Source organism: Aulostomus chinensis, chromosome 6 (genome assembly GCF_037954235.1).
Source record: "Aulostomus chinensis isolate RoL2024-O1b breed Wild chromosome 6, RoL_Achi_v1.0, whole genome shotgun sequence".
Classification (NCBI taxonomy): domain Eukaryota; kingdom Metazoa; phylum Chordata; class Actinopteri; order Syngnathiformes; family Aulostomidae; genus Aulostomus; species Aulostomus chinensis.
Genome location: NC_141325.1, coordinates 209,801 through 236,553, shown reverse-complemented (window position 1 = coordinate 236,553; position 26,753 = coordinate 209,801). Strand labels below are relative to the sequence as shown.

Genomic DNA, 26,753 nt, shown 5'->3' with positions numbered 1-26,753 from the left:
TGGGTGGTGTGATGTGTGTGGGTGGTGTGATGTGAGTGGGTGGTGTAATGTGTGTGGATGGTGTGATGTGAGTGGGTGGTGTGATGTGTGTGTGGGTGGTGTGATGTGAGTGGGTGGTGTGATGTGTGTGGGTGGTGTGATGTGTGTGGGTGGTGTGATGTGTGTGTGGGTGGTGTGATGTGTGTGTGGTGGTGTGATGTGTCTGTGGGGTGTGATATGTGTGGTTGGTGTGATGTGTGTGGTTGGTGTGATGTGTATGTGGGTGGTGTGATGTGTGGGTGGTGTGATGTGTGTGGGTGGTTTGATGGGTGTGGGTGGTGTGATGTGTGTGTGGTGGCGTGTTGTGGTAGGTGTGATGTGTGTGTGGTGTGATGTGTGTGGGTGGTGTGATGTGATGTGAGTGGGTGGTGTGATGTGTGTAGGTGGTGTGATGTGAGTGGGTGGTGTGATGTGTGTGGTGGCGTGGGTGGTTTGCTGGTGTGTGGGGTGTGATGTGTGTGGGTGGTGTGATGTGTGTGTGGGTGGTGTGATGTGTGTGTGGTGTGTGATGTGTGTGGGTGGTGTGATGTGTGTATGTGGGTGGTGTGATGTGTGGGTGGTGTGATGTGAGTGGGTGGTGTGATGTGTGTGGGTTGTGTGATGTGTGTGTGGGGTGTGATGTGTGTGTGGGGTGTGATGTGTGTGGGTGGTGTGATGTGTGTGTGGGTGGTGTGATGTGTGTGTGGTGGTGTGATGTGTCTGTGGGGTGTGATATGTGTGGTTGGTGTGATGTGTGTGGTTGGTGTGATGTGTATGTGGGTGGTGTGATGTGTGGGTGGTGTGATGTGTGTGGGTGGTTTGATGGGTGTGGGTGGTGTGATGTGTGTGGTGGCGTGGGTGGTTTGCTGGTGTGCGGGGTATGATGTGTGTGGGTGGTGTGATGTGTGTGTGGGTGGTGTGATGTGTGTGGGTGGTGTGATGTGTGTGTGGTGTGTGATGTGTGTGGGTGGTGTGATGTGTGTGTGGGTGGTGTGATGTGTGTGTGGTGTGTGATGTGTGTGGGTGGTGTGATGTGTGTATGTGGGTGGTGTGATGTGTGGGTGGTGTGATGTGAGTGGGTGGTGTGATGTGTGTGGGTGGTGTGATGTGTGTGGGTGGTGTGATGTGTGTGGTTGGTGTGATGTGTATGTGGGTGGTGTGATGTGTGGGTGGTGTGATGTGAGTGGGTGGTGTGATGTGTGTGGGTGGTGTGATGTGTGTGTGTGGGGTGTGATGTGTGTGGGTGGTGTGATGTGTGTGGGTGGTGTGATGTGTGTGGGTGGTGTGATGTGTGTGTGGTGGTGTGATGTGTCTGTGGGGTGTGATATGTGTGGTTGGTGTGATGTGTGTGGGTGGTGTGATGTGTGTGGGTGGTGTGATGTGAGTGGGTGTTGTGATATGTGTGGGTGGTGTGATGTGTGTGGTGGCGTGGGTGGTTTGCTGGTGTGTGGGGTATGATGTGTGTGGGTGGTGTGATGTGTGTGTGGGTGGTGTGATGTGTGTGTGGGTGGTGTGATGTGTGTGTGGTGTGTGATGTGTGTGGGTGGTGTGATGTGTGTATGTGGGTGGTGTGATGTGTGGGTGGTGTGATGTGAGTGGGTGGTGTGATGTGTGTGGGTGGTGTGATGTGTGTGTTGGGTGTGATGTGTGTGGGTGGTGTGATGTGTGTGTGGGTGGTGTGATTTATGGGTGGTGTGATGTGAGTGGGTGGTGTGATGTGTGTGGGTGGTGTGATGTGTGTGCGGGTGGTGTGATGTGTGTGTGGTGTGTGATGTGTGTGGGTGGTGTGATGTGTGTATGTGGGTGGTGTGATGTGTGGGTGGTGTGATGTGAGTGGGTGGTGTGATGTGTGTGTGGGGTGTGATGTGTGTGGGTGGTGTGATGTGTGTGTGGGTGGTGTGATGTGTGGGTGGTGTGATGTGAGTGGGTGGTGTGATGTGTGTGGGTGGTGTGATGTGTGTGTGGGGTGTGATGTGTGTGGGTGGTGTGATGTGTGTGTGGGTGGTGTGATGTGTGTGTGGTGGTGTGATGTGTCTGTGGGGTGTGATATGTGTGGTTGGTGTGATGTGTGTGGGTGGTGTGATGTGTGTGGGTGGTGTGATGTGAGTGGGTGTTGTGATATGTGTGTGTGGTGTGATGTGTGTGGTGGCGTGGGTGGTTTGCTGGTGTGTGGGGTATGATGTGTGTGGGTGGTGTGATGTGTGTGTGGGTGGTGTGATGTGTGTGTGGGTGGTGTGATGTGTGTGTGGTGTGTGATGTGTGTGGGTGGTGTGATGTGTGTATGTGGGTGGTGTGATGTGTGGGTGGTGTGATGTGAGTGGGTGGTGTGATGTGTGTGGGTGGTGTGATGTGTGTGTGGGGTGTGATGTGTGTGGGTGGTGTGATGTGTGTGTGGGTGGTGTGATGTGTGGGTGGTGTGATGTGAGTGGGTGGTGTGATGTGTGTGGGTGGTGTGATGTGTGTGCGGGGTGTGATGTGTGGGTGGTGTGATGTGTGTGTGGCGTGTGATGTGTGTGTGGGGTGTGATGTGTGGGTGGTGTGATGTGTGTGTGGTGTGTGATGTGTGTGGGTGGTGTGATGTGTGTATGTGGGTGGTGTGATGTGTGGGTGGTGTGATGTGAGTGGGTGGTGTGATGTGTGTGGGTGGTGTGATGTGTGTGTGGGGTGTGATGTGTGTGGGTGGTGTGATGTGTGTGTGGGTGGTGTGATGTGTGGGTGGTGTGATGTGAGTGGGTGGTGTGATGTGTGTGGGTGGTGTGATGTGTGTGCGGGGTGTGATGTGTGGGTGGTGTGATGTGTGTGTGGCGTGTGATGTGTGTGTGGGGTGTGATGTGAGTGGGTGGTGTGATGTGTGTGGGTGGTGTGATGTGTGTGTGGTGGCGTGTTGTGGGTGATGTGATGTGAGTGGGTGGTGTGATGTGTGTGGGTGGTTTGATGGGTGTGGGTGGTGTGATGTGTGTGGGTGGTGTGATGTGAGTGGGTGGTGTAATGTGTGTGGGTGGTGTGATGTGAGTGGGTGGTGTAATGTGTGTGGGTGGTGTGATGTGTGTGTGGGTGGTGTGATGTGTGTGGGTGGTGTGATGTGTGTGGGTGGTGTGATACGTGTGGTGGCGTGGGTGGTTTGCTGGTGTGTGGAGTGTGATGTGTGTGGGTGGTGTGATGTGTGTATGGGGTGTGATGTGAGTGGGTGGTGTGATGTGTGTGTGGTGGCGTGTTGTGTGTGGTGTGATGTGTGTGTGTGGTGTGATGTGTGTGTGTGGTGTGATGTGTGTGTGGGTGGTGTGATGTGTGTGGGTGGTGTGATGTGAGTGGGTGGTGTGATGTGTGTGGGTGGTGTGATGTGTGTGGTGGCATGGGTGGTTTGCTGGTGTGTGGGGTGTGTGGGTGGTGTGATGTGTGTGGGTGGTGTGATGTGTGTGGTGGCGTGGGTGGTTTGCTGGTGTGTGGAGTGTGATGTGTGTGGGTGGTGTGATGTGTGGGTTGTGTGATGTGTGTATGGGGTGTGATGTGAGTGGGTGGTGTGATGTGTGTGTGGTGGCGTGTTGTGTGTGGTGTGATGTGTGTGTGTGGTGTGATGTGTGTGTGGGTGGTGTGATGTGTGTGTGGGGTGTGATGTGTGTGTAGGTGGTGTGATGTGTGTGGGTGGTGTGATGTGTGTGTGGGTGGTGTGATGTGTGTGGGTGGTGTGATGTGAGTGGGTGTTGTGATGTGTGGGTGGTGTGATGTGTGTGGTGGCGTGGGTAGTTTGCTGGTGTTTGGGGTGTGATTTGTGTGGGTGGTGTGATGTGTGTGTGTGGTGTGATGTGTGTGTGGGTGGTGTGATTTGTGTGTGGGGTGTGATGTGTGTGGGTGGTGTGATGTGTGTGGGTGGTGTGATGTGTGGTGGCATGTTGTGGGTGGTTTGATGTGTGTGTGTGGTGTGATGTGTGTGTGTGGTGTGATGTGTGTGTGGGTGGTGTGCTGGTGTGTGGGGTGTGATGTGTTTGTAGGTGGTGTGATGTGTGTGGGTGGTGTGATGTGTGTGTGGGTGGTGTGATGTGTGTGGGTGGTGTGATGTATGTGGTGGCGTGGGTGGTTTGCTGGTGTGTGGGGTGTGATGTGTGTGGCGTGGCGTTGCGTGTTGTGGGTGGTGTGATGTGTGTGTGTGGTGTGATGTGTGTGTGGGTGGTGTGATGTGTGGGTGGTGTGATGTGTGTGTGGGGTGTGATGTGTGTGGGTGGTGTGATGTGTGTGTGGTGGCGTGTCATGGGTGGTGTGATGTGTGTGTGTGGTGTGATGTGTGTGTGGGTGGTGTGATGTGTGGGTGGTGTGATGTGTGTGTGGGGTGTGATGTGTGTGGGTGGTGTGATGTGTGTGTGGTGGCGTGTCATGGGTGGTGTGATGTGTGTGTGGTGGCGTGTCGTGGGTGGTGTGATGTGTGTGGTGGTGTGTGTGGGTGGTTTGCTGGTGTGTGGGGTGTGATGTGTGTGGGTGGTGTGATGTGAGTGGGTGGTGTGATGTGTGTGGGTGGTTTGATGTGTGGGTGGTGTGATGTGTGTGTGGGTGGTGTGATGTGTGTGTGTGATGTGATGTGTGTGGGTGGTGTGATGTGTGTGTGGTGGCGTGTTGTGGGTGGTGTGATGTGTGTGTGTGGTGTGATGTGTGTGTGGGTGGTGTGATGTGTGGGTGGTGTGATTTGTGTGTGGGGTGTGATGTGTGTGGGTGGTGTGATGTGTGTGTGGTGGCGTGTCATGGGTGGTGTGATGTGTGTGTGGTGGCGTGTCGTGGGTGGTGTGATGTGTGTGGTGGCGTGTTGTGGGTGGTGTGATGTGTGTGTTTTGTGTGATGTGTGTGGGTGGTGTGATATGTGTGTGGTGGCGTGTCATGGGTGGTGTGATGTGTGTGTGGTGGCGTGTCATGGGTGGTGTGATGTGTGTGTGGTGGCGTGTTGTGGGTGGTGTGATGTGTGCGTGGTGGCGTGTTTTAGGTGGTGTGATGTGTGTGTGGTGGTGTGATGTGTGTGTGGTGGCGTGTTGTGGGTGGTGTGATGTTTGTGTGTGGTGGGATGTGTTTTGGTGGTGTGATGTGTGTGGGTGGTGTGATGTGTGTGTGTGGTGTGATGCGTGGGTGGTGTGATGTGTGTGTGTGGTGTGATGTGTGTGGGTGGTGTGATGTGTGTGTGTGGTGTGATGTGTGTGTGGTGGCGTGTTGTGGGTGGTGTGATGTGTTTGGTTGGTGTGATGTGTTTGGTTGGTGTGATGTGTGTGGGTGGTGTGATGTGTGTGTGTGGTGTGATGCGTGGGTGGTGTGATGTGTGTGTGGTGGCGTGTTGTGGGTGGTGTGATGTGTGTGTGGGGTGTGATGTGTGTGGGTGGTGTGATGTGTGTGTGGTGGCGTGTCATGGGTGGTGTGATGTGTGTGTGGTGGCGTGTCGTGGGTGGTGTGATGTGTGTGGTGGCGTGTTGTGGGTGGTGTGATGTGTGTGTTTTGTGTGATGTGTGTGGGTGGTGTGATATGTGTGTGGTGGCGTGTCATGGGTGGTGTGATGTGTGTGTGGTGGCGTGTTGTGGGTGGTGTGATGTGTGCGTGGTGGCGTGTTTTGGGTGGTGTGATGTGTGTGTGGTGGTGTGATGTGTGTGTGGTGGCGTGTTGTGGGTGGTGTGATGTTTGTGTGTGGTGGGATGTGTTTTGGTGGTGTGATGTGTGTGGGTGGTGTGATGTGTGTGTGTGGTGTGATGCGTGGGTGGTGTGATGTGTGTGGGTGGTGTGATGTGTGTGTGTGGTGTGATGTGTGTGTGGTGGCGTGTTGTGGGTGGTGTGATGTGTTTGGTTGGTGTGATGTGTTTGGTTGGTGTGATGTGTGTGGGTGGTGTGATGTGTGTGTGTGGTGTGATGCGTGGGTGGTGTGATGTGTGTGTGGTGGCGTGTTGTGGGTGGTGTGATGTGTGTGTGTGGTGTGATGTGTGTGTGGGTGGTGTGATGTGTGGGTGGTGTGATTTGTGTGTGGGGTGTGATGTGTGTGGGTGGTGTGATGTGTGTGTGGTGGCGTGTCATGGGTGGTGTGATGTGTGTGTGGTGGCGTGTCGTGGGTGGTGTGATGTGTGTGGTGGCGTGTTGTGGGTGGTGTGATGTGTGTGTTTTGTGTGATGTGTGTGGGTGGTGTGATATGTGTGTGGTGGCGTGTCATGGGTGGTGTGATGTGTGTGTGGTGGCGTGTCATGGGTGGTGTGATGTGTGTGTGGTGGCGTGTTGTGGGTGGTGTGATGTGTGCGTGGTGGCGTTTTTTGGGTGTAGTGATGTGTGTGTGGTGGTGTGATGTGTGTGTGGTGGCGTGTTGTGGGTGGTGTGATGTTTGTGTGTGGTGGGATGTGTTTTGGTGGTGTGATGTGTGTGGGTGGTGTGATGTGTGTGTGTGGTGTGATGCGTGGGTGGTGTGATGTGTGTGTGTGGTGTGATGTGTGTGTGTGGTGTGATGTGTGTGTGGTGGCGTGTTGTGGGTGGTGTGATGTGTTTGGTTGGTGTGATGTGTTTGGTTGGTGTTATGTGTGTGTGTGGTGTGATGCGTGGGTGGTGTGATGTGTGCGTGGTGGCGTGTTGTGGGTGGTGTGGTGTGTGTGTGGTGGTGTGATGTGTGTGTGGTGGCGTGTTGTGGGTGGTGTGATGTGTGTGTGTGGTGTGATGTGTGTTGGTGGTGTGATGTGTGTGTGTGGTGTGATGTGTGTGTGTGGTGTGATGCGTGGGTGGTGTGATGTGTGTGGGTGGTGTGATGTGTGTGTGTGGTGTGATGTGTGTGTGGTGGCGTGTTGTGGGTGGTGTGATGTGTTTGGTTGGTGTGATGTGTTTGGTTGGTGTGATGTGTGTGGGTGGTGTGATGTGTGTGTGTGGTGTGATGCGTGGGTGGTGTGATGTGTGTGTGGTGGCGTGTTGTGGGTGGTGTGATGTGTGTGTGTGGTGTGATGTGTGTGTGGGTGGTGTGATGTGTGGGTGGTGTGATTTGTGTGTGGGGTGTGATGTGTGTGGGTGGTGTGATGTGTGTGTGGTGGCGTGTCATGGGTGGTGTGATGTGTGTGTGGTGGCGTGTCGTGGGTGGTGTGATGTGTGTGGTGGCGTGTTGTGGGTGGTGTGATGTGTGTGTTTTGTGTGATGTGTGTGGGTGGTGTGATATGTGTGTGGTGGCGTGTCATGGGTGGTGTGATGTGTGTGTGGTGGCGTGTCATGGGTGGTGTGATGTGTGTGTGGTGGCGTGTTGTGGGTGGTGTGATGTGTGCGTGGTGGCGTTTTTTGGGTGTAGTGATGTGTGTGTGGTGGTGTGATGTGTGTGTGGTGGCGTGTTGTGGGTGGTGTGATGTTTGTGTGTGGTGGGATGTGTTTTGGTGGTGTGATGTGTGTGGGTGGTGTGATGTGTGTGTGTGGTGTGATGCGTGGGTGGTGTGATGTGTGTGTGTGGTGTGATGTGTGTGTGTGGTGTGATGTGTGTGTGGTGGCGTGTTGTGGGTGGTGTGATGTGTTTGGTTGGTGTGATGTGTTTGGTTGGTGTGATGTGTGTGTGTGGTGTGATGCGTGGGTGGTGTGATGTGTGCGTGGTGGCGTGTTGTGGGTGGTGTGGTGTGTGTGTGGTGGTGTGATGTGTGTGTGGTGGCGTGTTGTGGGTGGTGTGATGTGTGTGTGTGGTGTGATGTGTGTTGGTGGTGTGATGTGTGTGTGTGGTGTGATGTGTGTGGGTGGTGTGATGTGTGTGTGGTGGCGTGTTGTGGGTGGTGTGATGTGTGTGTGTGGTGTGATGTGTTTGGTTGGTGTGATGTGTGTGGGTGGTGTGATGTGTGTGTGTGGTGTGATGCGTGGGTGGTGTGATGTGTGCGTGGTGGCGTGTTGTGGGTGGTGTGGTGTGTGTGTGGTGGCGTGGGTTTGTGTGTTTGGCGTTTCACCTCTAGGTCATCCAGCAGCAGCAGCTGACAGTCTGAGAGGATGCAGAACATCTTGCTCCACAAGTCTGGCTCCGCCCACCGCCGACCACATGACAGCCAGTGGATGGATGCGCTCTTCAGCTCTGAGACATCGTCCCAACATGAGTCAGACTGGAACACATCTGGATCCTATCCTGACCCAGAACTACCATTCACACTCATGAGGTCTATCAAAACCGCCACTCTGGAACTGGTTTTTCGTCCACGGCCAGAAAACATCTCACTTTCAGTCTCAGAAAGGAAACTTGCTGCACAACCTCTGTTTCCTGTCTTTGACTCGGCCGCGGCTCATTTATGTTGGCAGCCCCCTGCGACCACCATGGTCTGCTTGGAAATATCACCCATCATGCACTTGTTCAGAAACACTTGGCCATCCTGAGTTCAACTGTGTCATGGCGGCCTCCGCCTCCTTCTGCCATCAGGATTTGCCTCCCCATTGGTGCTTTTTCCCACCTGATCAAGGCCTCTGTGGCCATCTAGTGGTTGTAATTGCTGGTGCACTGTGAGTTGTTTTAATTCTCATCCCATCACTCAGTTTCCACAGCATTCATGGGGACAACTTTACATTGAAAGGACACAGGAAGTGAGATGCGCATTTACATGTCTGACACCATCAGTGCAGGATCAATAAGGACTGTCTGGGATCATGGACCTTTAGAAACATACTGATTATTGTATTTTAAAAATATTGATTTGACATTTAGAAACATTTGAATTTACTGAAACTTTTATTTTTCATTGAAGAATATTTATGATATACACTTGAAAATGTTCAATTGACCTTTTGACATCATCCTTCATTGTTCCTGTTTACACGCCCACACGACATCATTATGTTCTATGTCAGGGTTTCTTTGTGGAACCACCTCAGCTGATAATGCAGAACTATTGATCTTAAAGGGACAGTGACACGTGCTGGACCAGGACCATCGATCCAGGTACATGTCAACGACACCTCAATAATGAGACAAAGATCAGAATATTCCACATTAAGGGCCATAAAGACTTGAAGGTTGTTGTAAAACGGTTTCCGTGGCAACATCTTATTCAGGTTGGAATGCCCGTTTATATAAATGTAACTCACCAATCACCTTCATCCAGCCCAGGTGCTGACACCTGGACAGGTGCTTGACCAGTTCCTCCATAGTGCCACTTCCTGACAGAGCAAAGAACACCGTTGGAGGTCATCACGCAGCACAACACATACACTCAGCTGCTAGTCCCGCTATCTTCGTGAGGACATCCAGACATGACACTCAACAACAGCTGACAGCAAAACTGAGTCTCAAAACTCAAACTGACCTTAAAGGGGTCTCAGAGAGAGGACCGACTTAAATGTCCTCACAAAGATAGTAGTGCAAACAAACACTGACAGCAGAAACCCTCAGGACACCAGAGACGCACTTTTCTGTCTACTGACTTGTTGTTCACGTGACATTTAACACCTTAATAGTATTAGCAGATTATGACCTGTAACTCTCACTGACCAAAACACACACACACGCACACACAAACACAAACACAAATGAACAGGGTCAAGGGTCAAAATTTTTGTTTTAATTCCAACATAAGGTTGCAGCTCATTGGTTAGCTGAGCAGAAAAAGACAACATAGTCAGAGGATGACGACAACTGTGGGACAGGCCAATGAGAAGAAAGCGTGGTAACCATGGCAGCCAGGAGATTTAAAGTGACAGAGTGGCAGTTTAAAGTCTGGGAGACAGTTCTATTAGCACTGTGAGCATCCCAATCCAAAACAATGGGCTCTGCTAGCTTCAAGCTAAACAGCTGGAGGTGGACAGACGGCAATATTCTCACCACAGCAAGATGAACACATCTGACACCATCGTCTGAGAGCAAAGTGTCTGTCCCAGTTACTCATTCGTTTAATGATCCCTCTGATCGATCGTTTGCATAGATACGCTCCTACTGAGGTGGAGACCAGCATGTTCAGGGTCCATCAGTGAGCCTAAGTGCTGTCACATGATCAGAAGGACTGGGGACACGGGAGAAAGATGTGGTTGTCCATTAACTGGGAGCTCAGTGTCACATTTGGGGAAACAAAGTGTTGCTAGGCAACTGCAAAGGATTTTGGTGTTTTCAGCTTGGTGTTTGGAGCGAGCGATGGCGGGGGCAGCAGGAGGGTGGTGGCGTGGAGCAGAGTAACCGTCAAACTGGTGACCTCGGGTGACTTGGTGAGGTAACTAAGCTGGTTCAACAATCAGAAGCCAGACAGCAGCAGCTGATAAACAGAGACACCAGGAAGAGTAATCAAGGCTAATATGGTGTGGACCCCTCCCACTGCAGCAGGTACTGGACCGTCCCCTCAGCTGTGATACGGCGTGCCAGCACCTGGTACCTCTCGCCATTGGTCAGTCTGCCCGTCACGCCGAAATATGAGGAGATGGAGGAGTGAAGATGGGAGGAGTCTGGCAGCAAGTGGGAAGAGTCTGCAGTGATGTGGGCATGACCTGCAGCTTCTTGGTCCTCCAGGATCCCAGGAGCCTCATCTCCTCCGAGATCCTCCCCTGCCTCACTGCAATTGGCCCAGTGGCTGTAGCTGTTAGTAGGCAACTTCCTCTTCCTGCTGCCCACCCTCCGTCTGAGGATACAGAGAGGAGGTCAAAGGTCAGAGTTGGACTGTCAACAGGGTTCTCCATGAGGGCTTTCCTTGCTTTTTAATTGCTTTGTATCCTTGTCCCTATGTTAGGGTTATACTTTTTTTCAAAAGTCAAATACAAATATCAATTTGTCCCCAAAGCCATTCTTCTCTTTAACTCCAGCTGCTAACACCTTCCCCACACCAACACCCTACACACACACACCCACACACACACCTACACACTCTCCCCGGACTACTCAATATCCTGTCTTCACTGTTCCACTGTTTATACTGTTTACATTGTCTGCACTTTATTCACTCACTCCAGTCACCTTACTCTTCATTCTACATTGTGTACATACTGTATGTAGTATATTTATTGTATTTTTATCTTTAATCTTATTTTTATTCTCTTATTTATTCCCACTGTCATGTCCGTTTTTTTATTTTTATTTTATTTATTTATTTATTTTTAAATGTCATGCTGCTCAGTTGTACCGTATTTTAATTGCCCCTCGGGGATAAATGAAGTCATCTGAATCTGAATCATGGCATTAGTTCTTTGTAACAACCTATCAAAAGAAACGGGTGCATAAAGACTGCAGAGGAGGACAGAAAACAAAATGGAGCAAAGTAACAAGAGAGATTGCACCCTAAAATAGCAAAAGGTGCTTGGCTGTCTTTGCAACTCGTAATTTTCCAGTTAGATTAAATATTTTCATTGCATTTTTACATTTCACTTCATGAAGGACTTTTGCCAAAGAGAAACTCATAACTAACATTTGTGTGTGTGACACTTTCAGCAGACAATATTATCCATCAAGAAATTCTACTCGCTGTTATCTTTCCTCGGTCCTCGTGGCCCTGGAACGTACACGGGCCCCTTCACCTTTTACTCATTTCTGTCCGTCACTGCCACCTGGGTTTATTTCTTTAGTCAAATTAAGCTCTGACAGTGCATTCTGTCTCTTGTGGGATTTTGAAAAATCTCAAATTTGGAATTTTAGGAATTCCCACTTCAAAACATATGATGTTATAGAATCTCCAGCCATCACCACAGCAATTAGGGGCTTTACGCCATCACAATATGCTTTACAGTTTCAGTTCTGGCTTCCACCAACATGATGTTATCAATGTTCTCTGTTTCTGCTGCTGTCACAGTGCCAATTATCCCACTGAGGATGAATATAGGGCTATCTTATCTTCTGTAACAAAGTCTTGCCAAGCACTCTTCTTATGGTAAAAAGCAGGGATGCACTCCTTTTCTGGCCTTGGCGCCGCTCCCCCAGGAGTAGCAGCAAGTCTGCTTTTGATGGACAGGTCAGTCTGCACAGAGCAGATCAAGGTGGACAGGAAATCTCCTCACGAGGGGTCTCGTGTACATCCGGCCAGTTTTAGTTTTCTACCAGGCTTTTTCTTTTTCAGATAAACAGACCTAAACTGGTGCAGGTGATAGAAACACATGAGCCAAGAGACCATGGCCAAACCAGCAGAAAGTGTGGAGGTGAACAAAGCTGACGTCACCGTTTCCACGGGGGCCCTGATGGAACCGTGACGTGTCCCAACAGGCCTCATCGAATCAGTTCCATCATGAACTTCCCTCGACAGAAAAGCTTTGTCATAAGAAGAGTGCCTTGGATCTGCTCCTCCTCATAACAATGGTCAGGGTCGTGGTTAGGGTGTGGGTTGAATGGGAAGGGGTCAGGGTTAAGGCTGGGGTAGTGGTTAGATGAAGGGCCATGGTTAGGCTGGAGGAAAGGTGAAGTACGCCCGATGGAGCACTCTGAGAGCCACTGGCTCTCAGGGGCTGGGCCAGGTTAGTGAGCGGGGTTATCGAGGTTCAGAATTGAGAAGCTGGGATCTACCTGAATCGATAGGAGCCACTGGTTGTCGCAGAGCCTGACGTGGAGGCATCAGTGGAGTCCTGGTCAATGCTGACGGCCCGACTGGAACCACTGGGGGTGGGGGGTCCAGATGCTCATGACCACAATGAGGATTTCAATAGTGACTATTGGTACATTGATCTGCTCTCACCTCTTCAGGCTCTGCAGTTCATCCAGGGTGAAGTCAAAGATGTTGGCCATGTGATGGTGGGATGTCCAGCTGCAGGACAGCTTGTTCTTCTCTCACACACACACACACACACACACACACACACACACACACACAGATTAAAACCTCAGAAGTGGAGATAGAAGTGTTCGTCAACAAGCTGAGACAACTTTACATTCCTGAGGAAAACTAACATCTAATTTGACTGGCAGTGAGATGTTTTGTCTGCATGAGCATTCGTTTAGGGCTCCAATATGGGGAGTGTTGGGGTGCCTGAGTGGCGGGTGTCTAAGAGCGGAGTGGGAGTGAGAGCACGGTCTTACACTCGGAATGGCGTCTTCTAAAAGCCACTTGGATTTCCTCTTCTTCCTCTCTGATGAAGCACTATGCACAAACAGGAAACAGTGATGAGATGGTTCCTGGGATGCACTGTTTAATCAGCCAGTTATGGCCATGTCAATCATCATTCTTTTGCGTTGCCATGACAATGGTTGCTGTTTCTCTCTTATGTCCAAATTTGCTTATAAAGTTGTGATTGAATTTGTGCTCATTCTAGCGTGACGGGCTTGACACGGTGCAACCCTCGGAACATTTCCTAACTTGATCGAACCAAAATACAGCCCACCCACCTGATCCTGCCGACGCCTTTCTTACAAACCCGTCCTCCGTTGCTCAGAGCACGCTCAGGAAAGAGCTTGGAGGGAGGGTTTGGAGGGACGCGGGTCCGCAGACGAAAGATGCATTTCCTCTTCTTGATCTCCTTCCCACACAGAAATCTGAACATGCGGTGTAAAAATGAAACAAAGAGCCAGGACAGAGACGACGACTGAAGTCTGACAGGGATTCACTCACACAGCCAACTCTTCTGAGTTGAGTGAGTGGTTGCTATTTATGAGCAGTTCCAGCTTTTGTTCAAAGGTCAGGTGCAAATTTGCCTTCAAACTGTTATTACTGGATTAGTAGTTCCCTTATTATCCAGCAGGGGTTGCTCAAAGTCTTCAATCAGCTTGACATTTGCATGACCTTTGACCTTTCAGTAAACTGAGCTATTTTTTTTGGTCACACAAATAGAGGACTTCAGACACCGTCCTGAGCAGAGTCTCACAGCACGAACACATCTGAAGTGGCGTGTGGAAGTATTCTGGGGGGAGGACGCTGAGTGATGGGAGCACATTGCCACCCGGCATCAGTGAATGCCACTTTATTTGCTGATACGCAGAAGCAAGTCAACCATATCCGCAAATACAGAATAATTGCCGAAAAATTGGTGAATCCCTAGTATGGCTATGTGCACCGTTTCTGCTTTTTATTGAGACAACTCCTCATACAGAAAAAGAACAATCAAGGTACTGAGGACAATAGGGGGACCTTGAAGATGAAGCTTGTGACTGCCTCCTACCGCTGAGAGCAGGAGTGTGAGTGTTTCTTACTTGCTCTTGTATTTGTTCAGAGCGTCCAGCAGGTGCTGTCCTCTTTCTAACGGAGGAGTAGTGGACAACTGAGCAACAAACACACAAACATGTTACAATCCAGGCCAGTCTGGGTCACTGCGGTTCAGAGTGGTCCAGGTTTTGTTCAGTACCTTTCCAACCTGTAAATGTTCCCAGTTTGCAGAGACAAAAGTGAGGATCTCATCTAGTTCGAAGTATTTCTTCTTGCTGCTGACAGACAGGTTGTAGAGGACCAGGTGAACCACATCTACCCATCGCAGAGACAATCGCCGCACATACTCTGACCCTTTATTACAGACCGAGCAAAGGAAGAGGTAGAACCTGTGGAGAGCACACACATCATCACCTGATGTTAACCAAAACGTTACTAAACAGGGAGGAACAGTTTCTCATAAACAGAGGAGAAGACCAGCGAGGAATGCTGGATAAAGAGAACGGGAAGGGCCTCAGTAGTTCAGCAGGAGTCTTACCTGTCCCCGAACATCATTGACTCCTGAAGACACTGAGTGCACGCTTCATGGAACCACTGCTGACACCTGAAACACTGCAGCATCTTCAGGTACCACCTAGAAACACAGCACACATATCAGGTAGCCATTCTAACATGAAGGAGGGCGCTCCTAGACACCCCAGGTCAGACCCAGAGACCCCACATAGAAACCACAACCCGGGGTTGAGTTTTGTTTATGTGATAAACGGCCTCTGCATTGCAGCAGATATTCTTTTTGGGTTAAAACAGCAATAAAACACAAACACACAAAGGTATGATACTAAATAACAGGACAAGACTACGACATTCACAAAGACAAAACCAAACAGCTCCTGGAAATAGGTGGAAACTTAAATGTATATTAGGGCTGAAAGATTTGGGAATAAAATCTTGCCATTTTTCTGTTTGATCTGGGATTTTATGATTTTTCTCCCAACTGCAGTTCAACAGTCACTGACGTGTTATCTGCTCTACATTCTAATGTGAGGAGGAGAACTTCAGACTGAGACTGAAGGAACTGCTGATCACTTTGATCTGTGATGAAGTAGAAATAAGAACCAAACGTCAACCAGACCAGCAGCTGGAATGTAGAAGAGCAGAATAATAAAGTCAGTCAGCTGAGTTCGTCCCGGTGCTCCGTGTCTCAGGCTCTGTTCCGTCTCTGGAGACAGAGCCGAGTGTCTCCACCTCTACCTGGCCTGGATCCATCAGATCAGCTCTCAGCTTCATCGTCTCCTCAGTCTCAGTGCAGGTGACACTCACATGTATGTGCTGCGTGTGCAGCACCTGTCTACATGTATGTTGGGCTCCGCTGGCTTCCTACATGCAGGTGACCTTCGCCCAGCGCCAGAACTCCTGAGGAGGAGCTGAGCTCAGCTTCTGCTTTCTCTCCCTGTTCTGTCTCCTTTGGGGAGTTGTCCTCACCTCTGCTCTCCCTGCACGCTGCAGCCAGGTAGCGGAGCCCCGAAGCTCCGCCCCCAGATCAGGGCGGGTCATTCAGAACCGGATTAGCAAAAGTTGCTCAGAGAAACAGATTCCTGTCTTTGTTAAAAGGCTGTTTAATAAAGTGAGGACATGATGAGCTGCCTTTTGGGTTTCTGTGGTGGAGCTTCTTCTTCTGTTTCCAGCAGACTCGACACGCTCGGTGCACTGCTGTTGGTGGGCGTGTACGCAGAGGCCTTGGCTGACTCCTGATTGGTCAGCAATGACCGTCACAAAATGGAAAACCCTCAGGCAAACACACCGTGCTGCATCATCACCTAACTAGATGAAGCACAGCCTTTGGGATTGGTGATGAAGCCAATCCCCATTTTGATTAAAAGTTGATTTAATGTTCAGGCCTAGTGTAAATTCAATAACTTGAACTGTTGATCCATTGTCATCATGTCTTCACAAACTAAAAACTAAAAAATACCATCTGGCAACATGACACTGGTAAAGATGATTGATGATTGCAATATTATTTGCACAAGTATTTACATGATTTCATGTCTGTCCATCCATCCATCCATTTTCTCCCTCTTATCCTGTTAAGGGTAGTGGGGGGTGGATCCTATCCCAGCAGATTTTGGGCGTGAGGTGGGGTTCACCCTGGAAGGGTCACCAGTCCATCACAGCAAGTTGCAAGTCATTTTGGAAAATAGTGTACAGCAATGACTGCAGACAGCCTCCTTGGGGCACTCCACAGATCCCATTTCAGTCATTTCCATTAACATAAACAGTTTATGATCTGTTCGCTGGACAACTCTGAATCCATTATAATGCATCAAAATGATCAAATCCATAACATTCTATTTCTTCAAGTAATAACACGTTCAATTATATCAAATGCTGCTGTGAAAGCAAGACAGCACCACTAGTTTTCCACTGATGAGTCTAAGCAGCAGCTGTGAAAAGACCGTCCTCTGTGTGCACGCTGAAAATCTCAGGTTCAGTTATTTTTTTTAAAAATGGCTTGTAAACTGTCAAACAGCATTATTTTGCTTAACACAAACAACACACGAACCCAAACCCAATATCTGTAGGTTTGATGGTGTGGGCTTTGTCCTCCTGCTCAGTCCATCAGTGAGGGCCTGATGTGCTCAAGGTTTGCATGCAAAAACAGAGCCTAATTAATCTCACTTGCAAACAAATGTGCAAATGAATCGATACATTGAGGACTGTGTCTTTCAGCTGAGCACAACTGTGCGCACTGCTGATTGAGCACATTCACCTTCATGAGTCTGTAACATGGGGTGTTTTCACCTGATGGTGCAAAACACCGAGGAGAAAAAGGAAGCAGGTGAATTTAGCACAAGCACTGTGATTTACTAAGCCTGTATTTAACGTGTCTGACAAGGGTTAACTGAGCCAGCGAAGGGCAGACAGCCGCTGTGACTGTGGCGAGGAGGAGGGGCACAAGTGACAGAATACATAAACCACACACAGCTATCAAGCAGTTCTCACATATGCATGCACACACATGATGTGCTACTCCATAGTACAGTACAGTGTAGTGTAGTACAGTATACTATAGTGTAGTACAGTACAGTATAGTGTAGAATAGTATAGTATAGTGTAGTACAGTGTAGAATAGTATAGTATATCATAGTATAGTACAGTGTAGTGTAGTATAGTGAAGTACAGTATAGTGTAGTGTAGTACAGTATACTATAGTATAGTACAGTATAGTGTATTACAGTACAGTACAGTGTAGAATAGTATAGTATATCGTAGTATAGTACAGTGTAGTATAGTATAGTGAAGTACAGTATAGTGTAGTGTAGTACAGTGTAGAATAGTATAGTGTAGTGTAGTACAGTATACTATAGTATAGTACAGTACAGTATAGTGTATTACAGTACAGTATAGTGTAGTGTAGTACAGTGTAGAACAGTATAGTGTAGTGTAGTACAATGTAGAATAGTATAGTGTAGTGTAGTGCAGTAAACTATAGTATAGTATAGTACAGTATAGTGTATTACAGTACAGTATAGTGTAGAATAGTATACTATAGTGTAGTACAGTACAGTATAGTGTAGAATAGTATATCATAGTATAGTACAGTGTAGTATAGTATAGTGAAGTACAGTATAGTGTAGTGTAGTACAGTATACTATAGTATAGTACAGTACAGTAGTGTATTACAGTAAAGTATAGTGTAGAACAGTATAGTATAGTGTAGTACAGTGTAGAATAGTATAGTATATCATAGTATAGTACAGTGTAGTATAGTATAGTGAAGTACAGTATAGTGTAGTGTAGTACAGTGTAGAAAAGTATAGTGTAGTGTAGTACAGTATAGTACAGTGTAGTGTAGTGTAGTACAATGTAGAATAGTATAGTGTAGTGTAGTACAGTATAGTACAGTGTAGTGTAGTGTAGTACAATGTAGAATAGTATAGTGTAGTGTAGTATAGTACAGTATAGTGTATTGTAGTATAGTATAGTACAGTATAGTGTATTGTATTACAGTACAGTATAGTGTAGTATAGTATAGTACAGTACAGTGTAGTATAGTACAGTATAGTGTATTGTAGTATAGAATGGTGTGGTGTAGTATACTACAGTATAGTGTAGTGTAGTATAGTACAGTATACTGTAGTATAGTATAGTACAGTGTAGTGTAGTATAGTGTGGTGTAGTGTAATATATTATAGTACAGTATAGTGCAGTACAGTGTAGTACAGTATAGTGTGGTGTAGTACAGTATAGTATAGTACAGTATAGTGTGTAGTACAGTACAGTATAGTGTAGTACAGTGTTGTACAGTGCAGTATAGTGTAGTACAGTAAAGTATAGTGTTGTACAGTACAGTGTAGAATTGTATAGTATAGTGTAGTACAGTACAGTGTAGAATAGTATAGTATATCATAGTATACTACAGTGTAGTATAGTATAGTGAAGTACAGTATAGTGTAGTACAGTGTAGAATAGTATAGTGTATCATAGTATAGTACAGCGTATCATAGTATAGTACAGTGTAGAATAGTATAGTGTAATACAGTATAGTACAGTATAGAATAGCAGAGTGTAGTACAGTATAGTACAGTGTAGTATAGTGTAGCGCAGTATAGTGTAGTACAGTATAGTGTAGCATAGTACAGTGTAGTACAGTATAGTGTAGTACAGTGTAGAATGGTACAGTGTAGTGTAGTGTGGTGCAGTATAGTGTAGTACAGTATAGTGTAGCATAGTACAGTGTAGTACAGTATATTGTAGTACAGTATAGAATAGTATAGTGTAGTACAGTATAGTACAGTGTAGTGTAGTGCAGTATAGTGTAGTACAGTATAGTGTAGCATAGTACAGTGTAGTACAGTATAGTGTAGTACAGTGTAGAATAGTACAGTGCAGTGTAGTATAGTACAGGCAATGGCAAGGCAAGGCAATTTTATTTGTAGAGCCTGTTTTCCCCACCAGTTTGTCTCAAAGGGCTTCATAAAGCATCATAACAACATCCTCTGCCCTCAGAGCCTCACATCGACTGAGGAGAAACTCCATAGAAAACTTGAACAGGGAAAAATGGGAGAAACCTCAGAGTGAGGAGGGGAGGAGGATCCCTCACCAGGAGGGACAGACGTGCAGGAGATGTTGGTACAGACAAGACAACAGTTTATAACACAGAATGGAGGAAACATGGAAATGTTAATAACAGCTGAAGAAGGAAGCTTCTGGAAGGGGAGGCAGGGAGAGCAAGCCAGCTTGATGGGGGACTGGATGGTAGACTGGTTCATGGAAGGGGAGGCAGGGAGAGCAAGCCAGCTTGATGGGGGACTGGATGGTAGACTGGTTCATGGAAGGGGAGGCAGGGAGAGCAAGCCAGCTTGATGGGGGACTGGATGGTAGACTGGTTCATGGGAGGGGAGGCAGGGAGAGCAAGCCGGCTTGATGGGGGACTGGATGGCAGACTGGTTCATGGGAGGGGAGGCAGGGAGAGCAAGCCAGCTTGATGGGGGACTGGATGGTAGACTGGTTCATGGAAGGGGAGGCAGGGAGAGCAAGCCAGCTTGATGGGGGACTGGATGGTGGACTGGTTCATGGAAGGGGAGGCAGGGAGAGCAAGCCAGCTTGATGGGGGACTGGATGGTAGACTGGTTCATGGGAGGGGAGGCAGGGAGAGCAAGCCAGCTTGATGGGGGACTGGATGGCAGACTGGTTCATGGAAGGGGAGGCAGGGAGAGCAAGCCAGCTTGATGGGGGACTGGATGGTAGACTGGTTCATGGAAGGGGAGGCAGGGAGAGCAAGCCAGCTTGATGGGGGACTGGATGGCAGACTGGTTCATGGAAGGGGAGGCAGGGAGAGCAAGCCAGCTTGATGGGGGACTGGATGGTAGACTGGTTCATGGAAGGGGAGGCAGGGAGAGCAAGCCAGCTTGATGGGGGACTGGATGGTAGACTGGTTCATGGAAGGGGAGGCAGGGAGAGCAAGCCAGCTTGATGGGGGACTGGATGGTGGACTGGTTCATGGAAGGGGAGGCAGGGAGAGCAAGCCAGCTTGATGGGGGACTGGATGGTAGACTGGTTCATGGGAGGGGAGGCAGGGAGAGCAAGCCAGCTTGATGGGGGACTGGATGGTGGACTGGTTCATGGAAGGGGAGGCAGGGAGAGCAAGCCAGCTTGATGGGGGACTGGATGGTAGACTGGTTCATGGGAGGGGAGGCAGGGAGAGCAAGCCAGCTTGATGGGGGACTGGATGGCAGACTGGTTCATGGGAGGGGAGGCAGGGAGAGCAAGCCAGCTTGATGGGGGACTGGATGGCAGACTGGTTCATGGAGGGGGAGCGCAGGCCGGTGTAACAGTAGGGAATAGGGGGGGGGGCGATGCAGGCAGCGGTTCGGGCTCTGGTGGATCTGTGGAAACACAGAGAGACTGCGAGACACCAAGGCCAAACTACAAAGTGCAACAAGTAATGGAAATGAGAGTTCCAAAAATGTGCGGGGAGGAGAGGAGGAGAGAGGGGGAGAGGAGAGGAGAAGAGGGAAGGGCTCCATGTAACCTGATGTGTCCCCCAGCAGTCTAAGCCTGTAGCAGCATAGCTATCAATGGTTCAGAGCTACCTGAACCAGTCCTAACTGAAGGCTCTGTCATAGAGGAAGGTCTTAAGCCTGGACTTAAAAGTAGTTAAAGTGTCTGCCTCTCTGACCCATGGAGAGAGCTGGTTCCACAGTAGAGGAGCCCGGTAACTAAAGGCTCTACCTCCCAGTCTGTTTTTATTGATACTGGGAGTCACTAACAGACCTGCATTCTGGGAGCGGAGTGCTCTGGTCGGACAGTAGGGACTAATGAGCTCTTTCAAATAGGATGGAGCTTTATCATTGAGAGCCTGATGAGTCAGCAGAAGGACTTTGAAGTGGATTCTAGATCCTACAGGAAGCCAGTGGAGAGAAGCTAAAGTGGGAGAGATGTGTTCTCTCTTCTTAACTCCCGTCAAAACCCTCGCTGCAGCGTTCTGGACCAGCTGGAGACTCTTTAGGGAGTATTTCGGACATCCTGACAGGAGAGAGTTGCAGTGGTCCAGCCGAGAAGTGATAAATGCATGCACCAGTTTTTCAGCATCACTCAGGGAAAGGATATTCCTAATCTTAGCGATGCTTCGCAGATGGAAGAGGCGGTCCTGGTCACATGCTTTATGTGGGAGCTGAAGGAAAGGTCCTGGTCAAAAATGACCCCAAGGTTCCTTGCAGTTGTACTCGAAGTTAGGGTGATGCCATCTAGAGTAGTGATCCGATTCAAGAGTGTGTCCCTGAGGTGTTTAGGTCCAAAAATGATTACCTCAGTTTGATCTGAATTTAGCATTAAGAAGTTAGAGGACATCCAGGATTTCATGTCTTTCAGACAGTCTTGCAGATGAGTAAACTGGCTTGTGTCGTCTGGCTCCATCGACCAGTAGAGTTGTGTGTCATCTGCATAACAGTGGAAGTTGATCGAGTGCTTCCGGATTATGTCACCTAATGGGAGCATGTAAAGAGTGAAGAGAATCGGTCCTAAAACTGAACCCTGTGGTCCACCATATGTAACTCTGCTGTACTCTGAATAGTCATTATTAACATTAACAAACTGAAACCTGTCAGATAAGTAGGACTTAAACCATTTTAGGGCAGTTCCTTTAATCCCAATGTCATGGTCTAGTCTCTGTAGCAGGATGCTGTGGTCGATGGTGTCAAATGCAGCACTGAGGTCCAAAAGGACAGAGACGAGACCTCTGTCTGAAGCTGTAAGAAGATCAGTAGAGACTCTGACCAGTGCTGGTTCAGTGCTGTGGTGTCCCTGAATCCAGACTGGAAGGCTTCAAAGAGCTCGTTGCTGTGCAGATGTTCATGTAGCTGCTCCAGGACAACCTTCTCAAGGATCTTGGAGATGTAGGGAGGTTGGATATTGGCCTATAGTTGGCTAACACATCTGGGTCAAGAGAAGGTTTTTAAGTAAAGGGTTGATGACAGCCACCTTAAAGGCCTGTGGCTCATAACCTGTGACTAAGGAAAGATTAATTTGGTTTAATGTAGAAGTGTTGACTAGAGGGAAGGCATCCTTAAGGAGGCTTGTTGGGATGGGATCCAGCAGACAAGTGGCTGACTTGGAGGAACCAACTGTAGAAGTTAATTCTGACAGGTCGATGGGGGAGAAGCTGTCCAAGTGAGCACCAAGTCTGGGAGGTGCTTCTATGGGACTGTAGTCTGTCCTCCATTACTGGCAATCTTTGTTCTGATGTTCACAATCTTTTCAGTAAAGAAAGACAGGAAGTCGTTACTGCTGAGAGTTGGGGGGATGCATGGCTCAACAGCACTATGGTTCTTGGTGAGCCTGCCCACGGTGCTGAAGAGGAACCTGGGGTGGTTCTTATTCTTTTCTATCAGGGACGAGTAGTAAGCGCTTCTAGCATTACGGAGTTCTTTTTATATATTAATAAACTCTCCTTCCAGGCTTGGTGGACTTCCTCGTGCTGGCTGGAATGTGTCTTCCTTTCCAGTTGTCTGGTCTTCTGTTTTAAGGCACGCAGCTCTGGGCTGTACCAGGGAACTATTCTTTTCTGGTTGATAACCTTCTTCTTCAGGGGAGCTACGGCATCAAGTGTCCCAAGGAGTGCTGCTGGAGTGCTGTCCACAAGATAGTCCACCTGGGTGGGGGTGAAATCAGCATAACTGCCCAATATATCACTACAAGATGTGGCAGCAAGCTCTGCTGGAATAAGCTCCTTAAATCTAGAAACAGCAGTGTCAGATAGACATCTACTGAAGCAGGACTTTTTCACAGGTAGGATATAATTTGTTAAAGTAAATTCAAATGTAATTAAGGAGTGATCAGACAAGACGGGGTTCTGAGGAAGAACTATGATGCGGTCAGCTTCTATTCCATAAGTGAGTACTAAATCAAGGATGTGATTAAAAGTGTGAGTGGGTTTGTTTACCCTCTGACAGAAGCCAACAGAATCAAGAAGCGACTTAAACGCAGTGGCCAGAGAATCATCATTGACGTCCACATGGATGTTCAAGTCACCCACTATAATGACTTTGTCTGAGTTCAATGCCAAGTTAGACAGAAAGTCAGGGAATTCTTCTAAGAACTCAGAATAAGGTGCAGGAGGACGGTACACCACAGCAAGTAAGAGTGGTTTCTCTGCTTTCCAGTCTGGGTGGGAAAAGCTGACAATAAGGCTCTCAAATGAGTTAATGAACTGTTAGGTGGAGGGTTAAGCACCAAATTTGACTGATAGATTGCAGCTCCTCCTCCTCTGCCAGTGGTGCGAGGTACATGGTAGTGAATGTAACCAGGAGGGCAAGATTCATTTAAACTAACATACTCATCTTGCTGCACCCAGGTTTCAGTGAGTGCTAATACACCAATCTGATAATTAGTAATTAAATCGTTCACTAGGAGAGACTTGGATGCAAGAGATGGAATATTAAGCAAACCACATTTAATAGTTGTATTGGGTTGATTTGCTGGAGCAGTTGTTTTAATTTTAACTAAGTTGCTATAAGTTACTCCTCCAGATTTGGGTGCAGGCTTATACAGCCTCGGGGCAGACACTGTTTCTATAGGCTGGGTGGGTGACAACACCAAGGAACCAGCAGAGGGCGTGCTAACCTGCAGCTCTGCCTGCTGGTCTGAACTCTGGGTGCTTGTCAGGGATTAGTATTGCTAACAAACTGGCCTCTGTTCCTAGATAAGAGAGATGCACCATCCAAAGTAGGATGGACGCCATCTCTCCGAATCAGACCAGGCTTTCCCCAGAAGGAGCTCTAATTGTCTATGAGCCACGTTGTTATCCAAGCATCCAAGCAAATGAACGCATGCGGCTAAACATGTCGTCACTCGCTAAATTGGGCAGCGGGCCATAGAAAACTACGGAGTCCGACATTGTTTTAGCGTAGTTGCCCACCGAAGCCATGTTAACTTTAGGTAATTCCGACTGGCGAAGCCGGGTGTCATTAGCGCCGACATGTATCACAATCTTACTGCATTTAACCTCACGTTTTGCCAGCATCTTTAGCCTCAACGTCGCCCGCTCTGGCCCCTGGGATGCACTTTATGCTCGCTGGAGTCTCCACCTTCACGTTGCCAAGAACAGAGCTGCCAATGACTGATGTCGGCTTCACAGCGGGGCTGCGAGCTACAGAGCCGACATGAAGAGTTTCACTCTCAGCGGGTGTGTCGCTGAGTGGGGAAAAGCGGTTGGAAACATGAAGGGTTGGTGGGCAAACACGGGCTCACTGCGTCTAGGTTTCCCTCGTGATGTCACCCAGCGGGACTGGCTGGTTCCCGGCTGCTTGGGAGCTGCTAGCGGTGGCTAGGCTAGGTGGCTCCGCACCCGCTAAGGTGGACTGAGAAGCTCCTGAAGGTAAAGGACTAGCGCTAGCTTCCATGGTGCGGAGCCGAGTCTCTAACTCACTAAGCCTCGCCTCCAGGACTACAAACAAACTACACTTTTTACACGTACCATTATCACTAAAGGAGGCAGAGGAGTAACTAAACATCTGGCACATGGAGCAGGAGAGGGAGGGAGAGGCGGAAAGAGAGAGAGCGGCCATAGCTAGTGTGCTAAGGTGAGCTTGCGGACCTGTGGCAAATAGAACAAATAGAACGAGGAATTTCAGAGCAAAGTCCTGCTAAAGAGTTAAGTGACAGAAACCTCTGTATTACACCAAAACGTCGTATACAGTGGTGCTTAAAGCGATTAAGTTAGCAGTACACCTGAGGGAGGATTGAGAGAGTCGAACCACAGGGTTACAGGCAGGAAATGACGTAACATGCTCACCGGTATCGGGTCAGCAGGTGGGAGACCAGAAACCAATAGCCCAGGACGGACAGGCGTGCAATAGATGTTGCATCGAGGAGTATAGTGTAGTATAGTATAGTAAAGTATATTGTAGTATAGTATAGTGTAGTATAGTACAGCACAGTGTAGTATAGTGTAGTGTTGTATAGTATAGTACAGTATAGTGTAGTAGAGTACAGTGTTGAACAGTACAGTACAGTACAGTATAGTGTAGAATAGTATAGTGTAGTACAGTACAGTGTAGTACAGTGTAGAATAGTATAGTACAGTGTAGTATAGTGAAGTACAGTATAGTGTAGTGTTGTACAGTGTAGAATAGTATAGTGTAGTATAGTACAGTGTAGTGTAGTACAATGTAGAATAGTGTAGTGTAGTACAGTATAGTATAGTGTATTGTAGTATGGTATGGTGTGGTGTAGTATAGTACAGTATAATGTAGTGTAGTATAGTTTAGTGTAGTACAGTATAGTACAGTATAATGTAGTGTAGTATAGTTTAGTGTAGTACAGTATAGTACAGTACAGTGTAGTATATCATAGTACAGTATAGTGTAGTATAGTATAGCATAGTATACTGTAGTACAGTGTAGAATAGTGTAGTGTAGTACAGTATAGTGTAGCATAGTACAGTATAGTGTAGTACAGTGTAGAATAGTATAGTGTAGTACAGTGTAGTATAGTATAGTGTAGAATAGTGTAGTGTAGTACAGTATAGTACAGTGTAGTATAGTATAGTGTGGTATAGTGTAGTATAGTAAAGTGTGGTGTAGTGTAGTATAGTATAGTGTAGTACAGTGTAGAATAGTATAGTGTAGTGTAGTACAGTATAGTACAGTGTAGTATAGTACAGTGTAGTGTAGTATTGTACAGTATAGTACAGTATAGTGTAATGTAGTACAGTATAGTGTAGTGTAGTACAGTATAGTGTAGTACAGTATAGTTGGGTGTAGTATAGTACAGTGTAGTGTAGTATAGTACAGTGTAGTATAATATAGTGCGGTGTAGTATAATATAGTGTGGTGTAGTATAGTACAGTGTAGTATAGTATAGTGTGGTGTAGTATAGTATAGTGTAGCACAGTGTAGTGTAGTATAATAGTGTTGTGTAGTACAGTATAGTGTAGTATAGCACAGTATAGTATAGTGTGGTGTAGTATAGTGTGGTGTAATATAGTATATTACAGTGTAGTGTAGTATAGTATAGTACAGTGTAGTGTAGTATCGTATAGTGTGGTGTAGTATAGTATAATGTAGTATAGTACAGTATAGTGTAGTGTAGTATAGTATAGTGTGGTGTAGTATAGTATAGTACAGTGTAGTATAGTACAGTACAGTGTAGAATAGTATAGTGTAGTATAGTATAGTGTAGAATAGTGTAGTGTAGTACAGTATAGTGTAGTATAGCACAGTATAGTGTAGTATAGTACAGTATAGTATAGTGTGGTGTAGTATAGTATAGTGTAGTATAGTACAGAACAGTATAGTGTAGTGTAGTATAGTATAGTTTGGTGTAGTATAGTATAGTGTAGTATAGTGCAGTATAGTGTAGTGTAGTATAGTATATTACAGTGTAGTGTAGTATAGTATAGTACAGTGTAGTATCGTATAGTGTGGTGTAGTATAGTATAATGTAGTATAGTGTAGTGTAGTATAGTATAGTGTGGTGTAGTATAGTATAGTACAGTGTAGTATAGTACAGTACAGTGTAGAATAGTATAGTGTAGTATAGTATAGTGTAGAATAGTGTAGTGTAGTACAGTATAGTACAGAGTAGAATAGTATAGTGTGGTATAGTGTAGTAAAGTGTGGTGTAGTGTAGTATAGTATAGTACAGTGTAGAATAGTATAGTGTAGTGTAGTACAGTATAGTATAGTACAGTGTAGTGTAGTATTGTACAGTATAGTGTAGTGTAGTACAGTATAGTGTAGTACAGTATAGTAG

At 47.6% G+C, this 26,753-nt stretch overlaps 2 protein-coding genes across 2 annotated transcripts in view; both read right to left on the bottom strand.

Annotated features, from left to right (window-relative positions):
- The window catches only part of dab2ipa (DAB2 interacting protein a), a 44,639-nt gene extending 35,269 nt beyond the window's left edge, over positions 1-9,370 (bottom strand). Inside the window, exons 1-3 of the mRNA XM_086205554.1 lie at positions 9,264-9,370; positions 9,046-9,117; positions 7,923-8,044 (exon numbers count right to left, since the gene is read on the bottom strand). Of these exons, the coding sequence (XP_086061680.1) occupies positions 7,923-8,044; positions 9,046-9,106 (183 nt within the window). The 5' untranslated portion in view covers positions 9,107-9,117; positions 9,264-9,370. The remainder of the gene's footprint in view (positions 1-7,922; positions 8,045-9,045; positions 9,118-9,263) is intronic.
- Positions 9,371-9,503: 133 nt separating this feature from the next.
- phf19 (PHD finger protein 19) overlaps positions 9,504-26,753 on the bottom strand; it is a 28,781-nt gene continuing 11,531 nt past the window's right edge. Inside the window, exons 7-14 of the mRNA XM_086205565.1 lie at positions 14,536-14,631; positions 14,197-14,386; positions 14,045-14,112; positions 13,244-13,390; positions 12,938-12,998; positions 12,597-12,682; positions 12,428-12,517; positions 9,504-10,562 (exon numbers count right to left, since the gene is read on the bottom strand). Of these exons, the coding sequence (XP_086061691.1) occupies positions 10,238-10,562; positions 12,428-12,517; positions 12,597-12,682; positions 12,938-12,998; positions 13,244-13,390; positions 14,045-14,112; positions 14,197-14,386; positions 14,536-14,631 (1,063 nt within the window). The 3' untranslated portion in view covers positions 9,504-10,237. The remainder of the gene's footprint in view (positions 10,563-12,427; positions 12,518-12,596; positions 12,683-12,937; positions 12,999-13,243; positions 13,391-14,044; positions 14,113-14,196; positions 14,387-14,535; positions 14,632-26,753) is intronic.